This window comes from Podarcis tiliguerta, assembly GCF_965153285.1.
Source record: "Podarcis tiliguerta genome assembly, chromosome: 2".
Classification (NCBI taxonomy): Eukaryota; Metazoa; Chordata; class Lepidosauria; order Squamata; family Lacertidae; genus Podarcis; species Podarcis tiliguerta.
Genome location: NC_139535.1, coordinates 17,749,254 through 17,765,109, shown reverse-complemented (window position 1 = coordinate 17,765,109; position 15,856 = coordinate 17,749,254). Strand labels below are relative to the sequence as shown.

The window sequence follows — 15,856 nt, the reverse complement described above, 5'->3', positions numbered from 1 at the left end:
TCTCTGCTCCATTCGATAAAGTTATTATGCCTCTGCTTCGCTCAATGTCTCTGGGTCCCTCCACATCCCATAGGCAATTGCTGCAGCTTCTCCAGCCCAAACTTTAATTAAAGCTGTGGGATTTAGGCGGCGTGTAAACCCAGAAAGGCTTTTCTCTCCCAGGGAGACCATTTTAATTTGCCTGAATGATGCAAAGGAACAGCCATAGTTGCAAAATAAAATAGATTGTTCCAGCACCATATCCCACTGGTAAGGATTCCTTGGGCCATAAGAAGCATTTCACGGAGGAATGCAGATGGACAGTGAAACATCACAGGAAAGCATAGCAACCTTTTGTGGGGTATAGATTGCAGGTAATAAGAAGATGGGGACAAGGCAGTTTTAAAGGGCATTTTGATTTCCAGTGGGGCAACCAGGACTGGGGTTGGGGGTTGAAGTTCAAGATGCCATGACTCAGCCCAGCTCTCACCAGCAAATGACCACTATCAGCCCCCAGAATTGTTGGGTGTGCTGAGGCTATGAACAGATCTGACGACGGCCCCCACCAAGTCCTTTCTGCTCTCTCTTTTTTGAAAGATGTTATAGTCTAGGGGGACTGGGTGTTGGCCAGCTGCTCCTTTTCCTTTCCCATTTTCAGTTATCTGTTTTGTTTATGTGCACTTTTCTATACATGTTTGTTAACACTGGTTGGATGGAAAATTCAGGTAAGTGTGACTTTCAAAGGAGGGCTCCGTTTTAGTTCTCACCTTGTTTTGGAAAGTGTGGATTTGACAGATTAGTCTTTTAATGCAAACTGAATGACTCCCCAACCCACTATTCCCAAGGGAATGTGCTTAGTGTCAGGGCAGCAAAAGCAAAGAGCATTTTATTCCTTAGGCATGATGGTGCTCTGGTTTACATGGGTTTAAAATGCTCAAAGGTTCTGTTATTTTAATCAGACTTGGCAGACTGTTGTTTGTTCCTCTTGCTCCAGCTTGCCTATCAGGAATGTAGAAAGAGATAGAAAGCAGGGGATTCGAGAGGAGAGGAGGGGAATATTTCTAAATTGATTTTTAGATCCCTAATAACTGTGTGCTTCATAAATAGAACTGTGTGCGTCACAACTGAAGCACCCAAAGACTGTGGGACAATAGAGTCCCAGGTCTGAGATGTCCCAGCTGCACCCCTATGGATTTCTGAAAGCCACTAAAGCTTTCCATTAAAGTTCTAGGGTTGACATATGCAAAGAAGGAAAAACCCAGACACCCAGTTGTTGAGCTTTTTGCAAAAACCGTGACATTTTGCTGATTTTTTGAAATTCTGCTTCTTTCATCACTTCTCATCACACCTTTGCTCTGCTCCAGTTCTCATGCCTCCATCTTTTCAGGTGCCCCTCTGACACGAAGAATGAATGGGACGTCCTGGACTGAGTTCATTCTTCTCGGTCTTCTCAACCACACCGTGATGCACACTGTTTTCTTTGCTGCCATCCAACTTGCCTACCTCATTGCCTTGTCTGGAAACTGCCTCTTCCTATTTGTGATCCAAACTGGTCCTGATCTTCAGACCCCCATGTACTTCTTCCTCAGCCAGTTGTCCTTCATGGACATCTGTCTAATCTCTACTATTGTCCCCAGGATGACTGTGGATTACTTAGGGAAGGAGAACACGATTGAGTTGGCTGGGTGTGCGACACAGATGTTTTTCACGCTGACCATGGCAGGAGCAGAATGCCTCCTACTGAGTGTCATGTCATATGACAGGTATGTGGCAATCTGCAAGCCTCTGCAGTATCCCATCCTCATGAGCAAGAGGATCTGCTTGGCCATGTCGGCCGGCATCTGGGTCGGTGCTTCTCTTCATGCCTTGATACACACCATTTCTGTGTTCCAACAGCCCTTCTGTGAATCAAATAGGATAGATCAGTTCTTCTGCACAGTCCAAGCTCTGCTGAAATTGTCCTGTTCTGATACCTCCACTTATGAACATGGGATATACCTTACCGGCATAATATTGCTTCTCGGTCCCCTTTCCATCATCCTGGCTTCTTACATGGCCATTCTCATGACCGTCCTACAAATGCAATCGTTGGAAGGGATGCGCAAGGCTTTTGGCACCTGCCTGTCCCACCTCTGTGTGGTTGGCATCTTCTACGGAGCAGCCAGTTTTAAGTATATGAGACCCAGGTCCTACAGAACGGCACAACAGGATAAGGTTATCTCTGTGTTTTGTGACATTATGACCCCGATGCTGAATCCCCTGATATACAGCCTGAGGAACCGAGATGTGCTGGCTGCACTGAGGAAACGGATTGAAAAATGTACTCTGAATATACCATTGAGTAAATTCTGAGGCTGGCCACCCCACAGGCAATCTATGGGTATAATCTGTATGGGGCAGGGGGTTGGTAAGGAGAGACCAAAGTTGCATGTGGACAGAGGCAATCCTTCAGACACCCTATGCTGCCCTTTGGATAAGGATTCCCACCCACCACCCCCTTTAATTAAGAGCAAAACTACCGTGTTTTTCGCTCTATAGGACGCACCCGACCATAGGACGCACCTTGTTTTACAGGGGGAGAACGGGGGGGGGGGAAATTCTCCCCCTCTCTGCACTGCGCCCCTTCAGCGAAGTGGCAGGAGAAACGGAGCCCCTTCCATTTCTCCTCCCGCTTCACTGAAGGGGTGCTGCGCAGAGAGGGAAAACTGTGCAGCGCCTCTCCAGCGAAGCGAAGCCTGGAGAGCAAGAGGGATCGGTGTGCACTGACCCCTCTCACTTTCCAGGCTTCAGGCACCTATCCGCAAGCCTTCGGAGCGCAGCAGGAATTCCCGTTGCACTCTGAAGGCTTGTGGATAGCTGCCTGGAGCCTCCGGAGCGCAGCGGGAACTTCGCTCCATAAGACGCTCACACATTTCCCCTTAATTTTTGAAGGGGGAAAAGTGTGTCTTATAGAGCGAAAAAAATGGTATATAACTCCATGCTATGTATCTAACAAGCATAGTCTGGCCTTTTGTCCACTTTGTATTGGAGAAGCTCAATGTCCTTGCAATTGTAACAGATATCAAAGGTAACAGAAGTAAAAGAGGCTGGTAATGTTGTGTAAAATGTATTGTGTAAGATTCAAAGCCATGCAACTTTGATGCAGGGAACAGGGATATCTCAGAGAAGTGCTTGGAAGTGGTTGGGGTAAAATGGGGACATGTGCAGTGTTTGTTGGGATGCAGCCAAGGAATTGGGGGCAATTGGCAGGCCCCCATCAGGCCCCAACCCACAGGCCGGTGTGCTGGGCGATCTCAAGTCCTTGGATCAGCATGAAACTGCAACCCTAGCTTCAGAAACCTTCAGAAGCTGGGCACGCACACTCAGCAGAGTAAATAACGCTGCAAAACAGAAGTGGCAGGGAGAGGCTGTGATGAGCCTATTTACAAGCAGTTTATTCAGCATACATCAGGACAAAAGGAAAACATGTCTTCTCTCCTTCGTGTCCAAGCAAGCAGCATAAGCAAAAGCTATACACAAACGGAAGTTCCCAGCAAGCTGTGCTGGGGTGTAAACAGGCATGTGACACACAACAGTCATGCCTGTACTTAAGGTGGAACGGAATATCCTAACAGTGCTATGGATGAGCATGGATTGGGAAGAGAGAAGGGGATATGGGTGGAAGAGAGGGAGGTTCTGGTGAAGATCAGATTTGTGGTAAATTGCTGAGGGATATTTAACAGAAGGGCTGTGGAAGAGAAGGGGTGTGTGTGTGTGTGTGTGTGTGTGTGTACGTGGCACTTTTAGGACCCTGCAGTGGAGATTTTTCACTTAGGCTGACTGTGTCTTCTTCCGAACTCCATGCAAAAAAAGAAATAAATGGGTTTTTTTTAAAACCAAATCTCTCTTCCCTGTTCTTCAGCTTTCTTCCAAAAAGCCCACCTCTTAACCCATATATAAATGAAAGCAATGTAAATTACAACTCCAGTTTGTTCACTCGTTTTCCCCTCAGATTATGGGTTCATCTAGTTTTATTTGTCTACAGAGCTCTCTCGTTTTATAGAGAGCAACTGGCCACGAGAGCCAAAGGCTCAGAATTCGAAGAAAACTGGTTTGTTCCCTCCAAACTTCTGACTGACATTTGGTCAAATGCATTTCCGTTCCCACAGGCGTTCCCTGGAGGCGACATGATGCATGATGTGTGAACTGCGCTGGGACTCAAAAAATGAGACTAACCTGATCTCGTTTGTCAGACTAACCTGATCTCGTTTTTTGACAGAATTACAAGCCTGGTAGATGAAGGGAACACAGTGGATGTAGCCTATCTTGATTTCAGCAAGGCAATTGACAAGGTGCCCCATAATATTCTTGTAAAGAAGCTGGTAAAATGCGGTCTTGACTATGCTACCACTCAGTGGATTTGTAACTGGCTGACTGACCGGACCCAAAGGGTGCTCATCAATGGTTCCTCTTCATCCTGGAGAAGAGTGACTAGTGGGGTGCCACAGGGTTCTGTCTTGGGCCCGGTCTTATTCAACATCTTTATCAACGACTTGGATGATGGACTCAAGGGCATCCTGATCAAATTTGCAGATGACACCAAACTGGGAGGGGTGGCTAACACCCCAGAGGACAGGATCACACTTCAAAACGACCTTGACAGATTAGAGAACTGGGCAAAAACAAACAAGATGAATTCTTTTAAAATAATAATAATAATATTTATTAGAATTTTAAATGTTACAAAAAGAAAAGCACAAAAAAGAAAAGAGAAAAAAGTACATAAAAAGAGAGCAAAAAAATAAATAAAACACAATACATCAAAACACACAAAAAAACACAAAAACAATTAAAAACACATCCAATATTTATCCTTATCTTTCATTAACTTATTTCCGCGACCTTCTTACACCTCTCTTTTTTGTATTCCAGTTATTAACTATATCAGCAAATCCTTTCCATCTTTCACTGCTCCCCATCATTTAGTTATCTTAATTTATTTTAACCTTATCTTACCATGAAAACCTTAAAATTTATTTATACTTAGCTCCTTATAATATTTCTACTAAAGTCATGTAATTTCATTCCAACATTTCCTAACTTTCATTAATTTTACAATATTTCTCTAAATAGATTTTTTTTAAAAAAAAAAAAAATCCAATCATCTTGCACCGTCTCTTCTCCCTGTTCTCAGATTCTGTCAGTCCTTTCTATCAGTTCTGTATAGCCCATCAACCTGGTGATCTTCTATCCGAGGCTCTTAACTCTTCTCCATGTCCCTTCTGCAGATCTTCTTCATATTTATGCATACACTTTACTTTATCTTCTGCTGAGCTTGTTCTTAGTTTCCTTCCTTTGGTACCGAGGAGTAGGTCCCAGGGGAACTCCATCTTAACAGTTCCATTGTTCCTTCTCGTCAGGTCAGCCCATACTCCATAGTCAGAACTAAAGTCCAAAAGATGTTTCAGAACATGTTCCAAAGTCCCTTCGAGGTTGAAGGCCTCCACAACTCCAATCTCCCCCTGGCCCAGATCCGAATCACAAAGCCCAGAGCATCCCTTCATAAGGGAGCCTGTCCAACTTTCCTTCTCCGATCCAAACAGGGCACCATCTCTCCAAATCTGACTTTCAAAATCAATCACACATGGCATCAGCTTATATCCATCAAATTGTCTCTGTGAAGACGAGGCCTCCACTTGTGTTGCTTGAGCAGTTTTTTCCATCGTCTTCTCCACAGCTTGCCATTTCGAGACAGGTTCCTGAGACAATGCCCAAATATTTTCTGTATAAATATTCACTTTTTGTCCAAAATCAGTTGTTTTTTGTCCCAAATTGTCAATTTTATTAACCATCACATCCGTCTTCTCATGAAGTTGTTCCAGTAAAGCACTTATCTTGCAAAATGCATTCACTAGGGCTTCTTGTTTTGACATTCTTGTCCAAGGTCACTATTATTTATCACGGTCCTTGATTCTAACTGGAAAATTCCCCCGCTCCACTTCACTCCTGCAACAGTTTCAAAAGCTCCCTCTAGAGGAAACAATTTCTAATTGTATCTGTCCTTTTAGACCCAGATCCAGTAACAAAGTTAATTTTCAATTTCCAGTTACTTCTTCTCCTTTTTAAATGCAGAGGAAAATAATGGAAACAAAGTATATCTCTTATTTAGCTATCTGTCAGCATATGTTCTATTCGCAGTCAATGAGTTTTCCCAAACTGTCAATCTTACTGACAGCCCGGTCCCAGGTTCAGAATGGTGGTAATTTATCTCTCTTCACTCCCTCTCCTGCAGGCTTAAACAGTCCAAAAATTTCCCCCTCTTCTCCTGCTTCCAAGGGGGGTTTAATATTTTGAATGATGAAAATTTAATCCTTTACAAAAGGCTTTTCCCAGACTTTAGCTTGCGACGTCTTTGCTTTGATCTATTTACAAAACGGAAGGCAGACTTCCTGTTTAGAACCTTCCCGTTTCAGTGCCGAATTACGATGTTTAGAAATCCAATTTTCTGTTCTACCTACAAGTAGTTGTTTAAAGTCCAATTGTCCACCGGAAAAAGTCAGCGCTCTCCAGCAACAGCAATGCGGCTTTGCTCCGTGAAAGAAGCGGTCGATTCAAAGCACCGTGCCGCTCACCCCACGTCGCTCCGGATCCCCGAAACCGGGTTTCTCCGCGAGTAGGTGAGACGCAAAAGGTGCCAGCCGAATCCCAGGTCCACAGGCTTCTCCCGCCTGTGGTTTTTAATGGGTCTCCACCTCGCCGTGGCGGTCCAGACCCTAGTTTCCGCGGAGCGGATTCCTCCAGATTAGAGGAAATCCGCCATTGCCGGAGGCGCTAACCCGGAAGTCAAACAAGATGAATTTTAACAGGGAGAAATGTAAAGTATTGCACTTGGGCAAAAAAAAAATGAGAGGCACAAATACAAGATGGGTGACACCTGGCTTGAGAGCAGTACATGTGAAAAGGATCTAGGAGTCTTGGTTGACCACAAACTTGACATGAGCCAACAGTGTGACGCGGCAGCTAAAAAAGCCAATGCAATTCTGGGCTGCATCAATAGGAGTATAGCATCTAGATCAAGGGAAGTAATAGTGCCACTGTATTCTGCTCTGGTCAGACCTCACCTGGAGTACTGTGTCCAGTTCTGGGCACCACAGTTCAAGAAGGACACTGACAAACTGGAACGTGGAGGACAACCAAAATGGTCAAAGGCCTGGAAACAATGCCTTATGAGGAACGGCTAAGGGAGCTGGGCATGTTTAGCCTGGAGAAGAGGAGGTTAAGGGGTGATATGATAGCCATGTTCAAATATATAAAAGGATGTCACATAGAGGAGGGAGAAAGGTTGTTTTCTGCTGCTCCAGAGAAGTGGACACGGAGCAATGGATCCAAACTACAAGAAAGAAGATTCCACTTAAACATTAGGAAGAACTTCCTGACAGTAAGAGCTGTTCGACAGTGGAATTTGCTGCCAAGGAGTGTGGTGGAATCTCCTTCTTTGGAGGTCTTTAAGCAGAGGCTTGACAACCATATGTCAGGAGTGCTCTGATGGTGTTTCCTGCTTGGCAGGGGGTTGGACTCGATGGCCCTTGTGGTCTCTTCCAACTCTATGATTCTATGATTCAAGTGAAGGGTGGACCACAACCAGAACATGAGTCCTGGGTCACATGTCACATTGTTTAAACCATAGGTAAAGTATGCACCAGTATCTCAGCCAGTTAAGCAACAGATCATTGAGGCTACATATGGGGAAATTTCCTGCTTTGGGCTTCTCTCTTTTTTGCAATCGTTTTGTTTAAAGTCCTCATGAAAATTCAACAGTAATTTTAGTGTGACTCTCTGCACATGTTTGCAGGCCATTTTGCTTTGTCTATACATTTTTGCCAAGCAGTTGGTTCAAAGCAATATATGGTTCCTTTTCAAATCAATAAGTGCACAGCCTCTTTTAAGCTCCAGTTGGTTGCATTTCTGTATCTTCGCACCTGATATGCAGAATTCAGTTGCGAGTGTGACTGTTTGGAAAAGACTGGTATACTGAAAGCGGCTATTATCCGGTCCAATCGATAAAGTTATTATGCCTCTGTTTCACTCAGTGTCTCTGGGTCCCTCCACATCCCATAGGAAATTGCTGCAGCTTCTCCAGCCAAACTTTAATTAAAGCTGTGGGATTTAGGAGGCTTTTCTCTCCCAGGGAGACCGTTTTAAGTTGCCTGAATGATGCAAAGGAACAGCCATAGTTGCAAAATAAAATAGATTGTTCCAGCACCATATCCCACTGGTAAGGATTCCTTGGGCCATAAGAAGCATTTCACGGAGGAATGCAGATGGACAGTGAAACATCAGAGGAAAGCATAGCAACCTTTTGTGGGGTGTAGATTGCAGGTAATAAGAAGATGGGGACAAGGCAGTTTTAAAGGGCATTTGGATTTCCAGTGGGGCAACCAGGACTGGGGTTGGGGGTTGAAGTTCAAGATGCCATGACTCAGCCCAGTTCTCCCCAGCAAATGACCACTATCAGCCCCCAGAATTGTTGGGTGTGCTGAGGCTATGAACAGATCTGACGACGGCCCCCACCAAGTCCTTTCTGCTCTCTCTTTTTTGAAAGATGTTATAGTCTAGGGGGACTGGGTGTTGGCCAGCTGCTCATTTTCCTTTCCCATTTTCAGTTATCTGTTTTGTTTATGTGCACTTTTCTATACATGTTTGTTAACACTGGTTGGATGGAAAATTCAGGTAAGTGTGACTTTCAAAGGAGGGCTCCGTTTTAGTTCTCACCTTGTTTTGGAAAGTGTGGATTTGACAGATTAGTCTTTTAATGCAAACTGAATGACTCCCCAACCCACTATTCCCAAGGGAATGTGCTTAGTTTCAGGGCAGGAAAAATAAAGAGCATTTTATTCCTTAGGCATGATGGTGCTCCGGTTTATGTGGGTTTAAAATGCTCAAAGGTTCTGTTATTTTAATCAGACTTGGCAGACTGTTGTTTGTTCCTCCTGCTCCAGCTTGCCTATCAGGAATGTAGAAAGAGATACAAAGCAGGGGATTGCGAGAGGAGGAGAGAAGAGGAATATTTATAAATTGATTTTTAGATCCCTAATAACTGTGTGCTTCACAAATAGAACGGTGTGCGTCACAACTGAAGCACCCAAAGACTGTGGGACAATAAAGTCCCAGGTCTGAGATGACCCAGCTGCACCCCTACGGATTTCTGAAAGCCACTAAACTTTTGCATTCAAGTTCTAGGGTTGACATATGCAAAGAAGGAAAAACCCAGACACAAAAAGTTGTTGAGCTTTTTGCCAAAAACCCTAACATTTTGCTGATTTTTTGAAATTCTGCTTCTTTCATCACTTCTCATCACACCTTTGCTCTGCTCCAGTTCTCATGCCTCCATCTTTTCAGGTGCACCTCTGACACGAAGGATGAATGGGACGTCCTGGACTGAGTTCATTCTTCTCGGTGTTCTCAACCACACCATGATGCACACTGTTTTCTTTGCTGCCATCCAACTTGCCTACCTCATTGCCTTGTCTGGAAACTGCCTCTTCCTATTTGTGATCCAAACTGGTCCTGAACTTCAGACCCCCATGTACTTCTTCCTCAGCCAGTTGTCCTTCATGGACATCTGTCTAATTTCTACTGTTGTCCCCAAAATGACTGTGGATTACTTAGGGAAGGACAACACGATTGAGTTGGCTGGGTGTGTGACTCAGATATTTTTCACGCTGACCATGGCAGGAGCAGAATGCCTCCTGCTGACTGTCATGTCATATGACAGGTATGTGGCAATCTGCAAGCCTCTGCAGTATCCCATTCTCATGAGCAAGAGGATCTGCCTGGCCATGTCAGCTGGCATCTGGGTCGGTGCTTCTCTTCATGCCTTGATATACGCCATTGTTGTGTTCCAACAGACCTTCTGTGAGTCAAATAGGATTGATCAGTTCCTCTGCGCAGTCCGAGCTCTGCTGAAATTGTCCTGTTCTGATACATCCATTTATGAACTTGGGAAATACCTTTCCGTCATAATATTTTTTCTCGGTCCCCTTTCCATCATCCTGGCTTCTTACATGGCCATTCTCATGACCGTCCTACAAATGCAATCGTTGGAAGGGATGCGCAAGGCTTTTGGCACCTGCCTGTCCCACCTCTGTGTGGTTGGCATCTTCTATGGAGCAGCCAGTTTTAAGTATATGAGACCCAGGTCCTACAGAACGGCACAACAGGATAAGGTTATCTCTGTGTTTTGTGACATTATGACCCCGATGCTGAATCCCTTGATATACAGCCTGAGGAACCGAGATGTGCTGGCTGCACTGAGGAAACAGATTGAAAAATGTACTCTGAATATACCGTTGAGTAAATTCTGAGGCTGGCCACCCCACAGGCAATCTATGGGTATAATCTGTATGGGGCAGGGGGTGGCTGAGGAGAGACCAAAGTTGCATGTGGACAGAGGCAATCCTTCAGACACCCTATGCTGCCCTCCTGATAAGGATTCCCACTCACCACCCCCTTTAATTAAGAACAATACTATATAACTCCATGCTATGTATCTAACAGGGATGCGGGTGGCGCTGTGGGTAAAAAGCCTCAGTGCCTAGGACTTGCCAATCAAAACGTCGGCGGTTCAAATCCCCGCGGCGGGGTGAGCTCCCGTCGTTCGGTCCCAGCTCCTGCCAACCTAGCAGTTCGAAAGCACCCCCGGGTGCAAGTAGATAAATAGGGACCGCTTACTGGCGGGAAGGTAAACGGCATTTCCGTGTGCTGCGCTGGCTCGCCAGATGCAGCTTGTCACACTGGCCACGTGACTCGGAAGTGTCTCCGGACAGCGCTGGCCCCCGGCCTCTTAAGTGAGATGGGCGCACAACCCTAGAGTCTGTCAAGACTGGCCCGTATGGGCAGGGGTACCTTTACCTTTACCTTTATGTATCTAACAAGCATAGTCTGGCCTTTTGACCACTTTGTATTGGAGAAGGTCAATGTCCTTGCAATTGTAACAGACGTCAAAGATGACAGGAGTATTGTGTAAGATTCAAAGCCATGCAACTTTGATGCAGGGAACAGGGATATCTCAGAGACGTGCTTGGAAGTGGTTGGTGTAAAATGGGGACGTGCTATGGATGAGCATGGATTGGGAAGAGAGAAGGGGATGTAGGTGGGAGAGAGGGAGGTTCTGGTGGAGATCACATATGTGGTAAATGACTGAGGGAGATTTAACGGAAGGGCCGTGGAAGAGGAGGAGCGTGTGTGTTTTTGGGTATGTGACACTTTTAGGACCCTGCAGTGGATATTTTTTTCTCTTAGGCTGACTGTGTCTTCTTGCGAGCTCCATGCAGTCGGAGCCAGCCCTTTGGAGCCAGATAGTCAATGGCCCTGGTTAACTCTGCATTCCAGTAGGCCACCAGGGAATCAGCTGAGAGGCCATCAACATGGTATTATGTGTGCCACTACAACTCTCCGGAAGCCATTTGGATCCAATAAGTAGTGGGGGTGGACCATTCAAATAGTTCCCATGCTTTCATATCTATGTTATGACCGATATCTATTGCCCAGTGTATCATTGAGGATTTCACTTGCTCATCCTTTGTCTCCTATTCCAATAATATTTTATACATTTTAGACAACACTTTTACATTACATTCCCACAGGTCTCTCTCCAGTTGTGAGATTTGTTACCCAAACCCTCGTATCCTATCTTTCTTAAATATGTCATAATTTTCCTGATAATTCCTTAATTTTTTTTCAATTGATATTCTTCTCCCTCTTGTTTTAATAAATTTGTATGTTGTTCAACCTTCTATCATATTCTTTTACTTTGCCGCTATAGCTTCCAGCAGTGAGAGCCATAATGGTGTTCTTACCTCTAATAAATTATTATATTAATCCCATACTCCATATAAGTTTTTCCTAATTATATGGTTTGTGAATCCTTTCTGAACTTTCAGCTTTGCATACCATAAATAAGTGTGCCAACCAAAAATATTATCATGACCTTCTAAGTCCAATATATGTGAATTCGCTAATGTCATCCATTCCTTCAACCACCATAAACAGGATGCCTCATAATATAATTTCATATCTGGAATAGGAAAACCTCCTCTTTCTTTTCCATCTATAAATATTTTATATTTTATTCTTGGTATTTTCCCTTGCCAGATATATTTAGAAATAACTTTTTACCTTTCCTTGTAACAATCTGTCTTGCCAATCACCGGAATTGATTGAAACAGAAATAATATCACTGGCAACACATTCATCTTTATGGTTGACACTCTGCCTAATAATGAAAGATTCATTCTGTTCCAAATTTGCAATTTTCTTTTAATATCTTCCCAGGTTTTTAAATAATTATCTTTATATAAATATATATTATTTGCTGTTACCTATACACCTAAATATTTAACCTTTCTTTCAATATTCAAACCAGTTACATCTTGTAATTTATTCTTACTCTCCTCCTTCATATTTTTAACCAAGACTTTGGTTTTATCTTTATTAATCTTAGGACCTGCTACCTTATTTTTTATCTCTTGTAATACTTTGGGGATTGATTCTATTGGTTCTTCAATGGACATCACCATGTTGTCTGCAAATGCTTTTAATTTATATTGTCTCTGTCCCACTCTTATGACTTTAATATCTTGATTACATCTTATTCTTTGTTCCAATACTTCTAAAACTATTATAAACAACTAAGGGCAGCCTTGTCTTGTTCCTTTAGTTATTATGCAATTCTCAGTCAGGACATTATTTACTATCAACTTAGTATATATTGCCTTGACTCCTTTTATAAAAATGTCTCCACAACTCATATATTCTAAAACTTTAAACAAAAAATCCCAGGAGACATTATCAAATGCTTTCTCGGTGTCTAAAAACATTAAAGCTGCTTGTTTTTCATTTCTCACTTGTAAGTGTTCTAATATAGCAAATACATTTCTAATATTATCTTTCATTTGTCTTCTTGGCAAAAATCCAGCCTGATCATGGTGGATTAACTCTTTTAATACCAGTTTCAACCTATTTGCTAACACGTTTACAAAAAGTTTATAATCATTGTTTAACAAAGATATAGGTCGATAATTTTTTAGCTGCTCAGGATCACTGTCTTGTTAAGAAATCAAACTCATATAAGCATTCTTCCAGGATTCTGGCAGCTCACCTGTATTTAAAATCATATTCATAATGTCCTTTAATGGTTCTATTAGATAATTCTGCAAGTTCTTACAATATATTGCTGAAAGACCATCAGGTCCTGGTGCTTTCAAAAATTTTGCCTGTGAAATTGCTTGTTGTAATTCCATCGTTGTCACCTGTGCATTCAAAATTGGCATTTTATCTATTGGTATTTTAGATATTCCACTGTCCTCTAGATATTTTTGCATTTCATCCAAATTATCCCATATCCCTCAATATAATTCGGTATAAAAATTCACAAATTGAGCTCTTATTTCTTTAGGACTTTCCACAACTCTACCTCCTATATTAATTTTGTTTATACAAGCTTTCTCTTGCCTTTTTTTATTTGCCATGCTAATGATTTCCTTGGTTTATTAGCCTGTGCAAATTGTTTCTGTTTTAAATATTAAATTTTCCACTCTATTTCTTGATTTATTATCATTGAAAACTGTGTTTGCAATACCGTATTTTTCACTCTATAAGACGCACCAGACCACAAGACGCACCTAGTTTTTGGAGGAGGAAAACAAGAAAAAATATATTCTGAATCTCAGAAGCCAGAACAGCAAGAGGGATCGCTGCGCAGTTAAAGCAGCAATCCCTCTTGCTGTTCTGGCTTCTGGGATAGCTGCACAGCCTGCATCCGCTCCATAAGACGCACACACATTTCCCCTTACTTTTAGGAGGGAAAAAGTGAGTCTTATAGAGCAAAAAATACAGTATTTTAATATCCTGTTTAACTATCTCTTTTTGAGGGGAATTGATCAATTCTTCTTCTTTCCTCTTTCTTTCTTATAAAATTTATTGCTTTTTCAACTGTTTTCTTTTTTTGGTATGCACTTTGCTGAGTAAAAAATGCCCGCATAGCTGCTTTGCTCGCATCCCATACCACTTTCAAATTTGTCTCCTGATTCAAATTAATTTCAAAATAATCTTTTAATATACCTCCCCTTTCTAATATTTCTTGATCATTAAATGCATTAAAAACTCCTGCAATTATTTTTTTCAGCTACACTGTGTCATTATATCACTGTAATTCCGTCCTTAACCTCTCACTCTACTTTCTCATGGTGTACTTTAATCTAGTATTTTGATATTTGTTTTCCTGTTTTCCCTCTTTCACTACAACTTATTTGCAAAGCTTCCCAGGCTACAAAAGAAAAGAGTAGAACAATAAAATAAATAAGAAAGCCTTTAAAACTAAATTTGTCTCCTTTTTTAAACTCAGAGATTTTACAAGTCTCCTTTTTCATTTGCAAAAACCATGTCTCTCAGCAGAGTGATTCTTCCTTCAGCTGCTTCAAAGGCCCTGCAAATATCCATTTATTTATGTTCATTCTGGGGTTTTTAAAACCAAATCTCCCTTCCCTGATCTTTAGCTTTCTTCTGAAAAGCGCACTTCTTATCCCATATATAATTGAAAGTAATGTAAATTACACCAAATCCAGTTTGTTCACTCATTTTTCCCTCAGATTATGGGTTCATCTAGTTTTATTTGTCTACAGAGCTCTCTTGTTTTATAGAGAGCAACTGGCCCCGAGAGCCAAAGGCTCAGAATTCCAAGAAAACTGGTTTGTTCCCTCCAAAATTTTGACTGACATTTGGTCAAATGCATTTTCGTTCCCACAGGCATTCCCCGGAGGCGACATGATGCATGTTATACAATAGGTGTGAACTGCGCTGGGACTCAAGCAAAGGGTGGACCACAACCAGAACATGAGTCCTGGTTCACATGTCACATTGTTTAAACCATAGTCAAAGTATTTTTAAAAGGGGGAAATGCAGTGTGCGTATGCACCAGTATCTCAGCCAGTTATGCAACAGATCATCGAGGCTACAGTTGGGGAAATTTCCTGCTTTCGGCTTCTCTCTATTTTGCAATCATTTTGTTTAAAGTCCTCGTGAAAATTCAACAGTAATTTTAGTGTGACTCTCTGCACATGTTTACAAGCAATTTTGTTTTGTCTACACATTTTGCCGAGCAATTTCCCCTAACAGAATGCACATTAGCATTCTATTTTTTTTTTTTTTTAATACAGTGGAATCTCAGTTTTTGTGAGTGTCTCAGAAGTTGAACGTTTCAGCTTTCGAATGCTGTAAACCCGGAAGTAACTGCTTTCGTTTTCGAACAATTTTCAGAAGCCAAACATGCCACGTAGCTTCCATTTTTAGTTTCCCTATTGTATTGAGGCTTCCGCTTCAGTTTTTGGTTTTCAAAACATTTCAGAAGTCGAACAGTCTTCAGGAATGGATTACGGTCAAAAACTGAGGTTCCACTGTACCTCAGAATATTTGTACACATACATAGCTGGAGAACTGCATTGCAAAATTTGGAAAAGTTCAAATTTCAAAGGAAAGCTATATTTCGGCCCCCATGTTGTTTTGGAATGTGTGGATTATGAGGGCTCATCTTCAAATGTGAACTTAATTGATTTCATCCGCTATCCAAACATAGGCTCTTAGTTTTTTTCTTCTTCTCTCTGAACAAACCAGGAGCTGTACCCAAGGGTTGTTCTAGGTTGACCTCTTGTGGTTTGTTGAGAGTGCGAGGTGATCACCAGCCTGGGTTTGGATTTATTGTTAAGGCAATGCATGATGGCTAGACTCAAGGGAGCATACTGTAGCAGGAGCATGAGAGGAGCAAAGCATCCATGATTTGGGCAGCTTTGCACGAATCATAGTTAGACGTAACTATGGCTTGAAATGATATGTGAATGCGTCA

The 15,856-nt window shown here is 42.4% G+C and overlaps 3 protein-coding genes across 4 annotated transcripts in view; 2 read left to right on the top strand and 1 right to left on the bottom strand.

Annotated features, from left to right (window-relative positions):
- The window catches only part of LOC310670490 (E3 ubiquitin-protein ligase TRIM7-like), a 329,122-nt gene that overhangs the window by 239,304 nt on the left and 73,962 nt on the right, over nucleotides 1-15,856 (bottom strand). The gene's annotated exons all lie outside the window — the stretch shown is intronic.
- On the top strand, nucleotides 1,387-2,331 carry LOC310672944 (olfactory receptor 2T27-like; the record flags this gene model as incomplete). Its single annotated transcript, XM_083430627.1, has 1 exon — nucleotides 1,387-2,331. The coding sequence occupies one exon, from the start codon at nucleotides 1,387-1,389 to the stop codon at nucleotides 2,329-2,331; it is 945 nt and encodes a 314-aa protein (XP_083286753.1).
- Nucleotides 9,378-10,322, top strand: LOC310672943 (olfactory receptor 2T2-like; the record flags this gene model as incomplete). Its single annotated transcript, XM_083430626.1, has 1 exon — nucleotides 9,378-10,322. One exon carries the CDS (start codon nucleotides 9,378-9,380, stop codon nucleotides 10,320-10,322), a length of 945 nt encoding a protein of 314 aa, XP_083286752.1.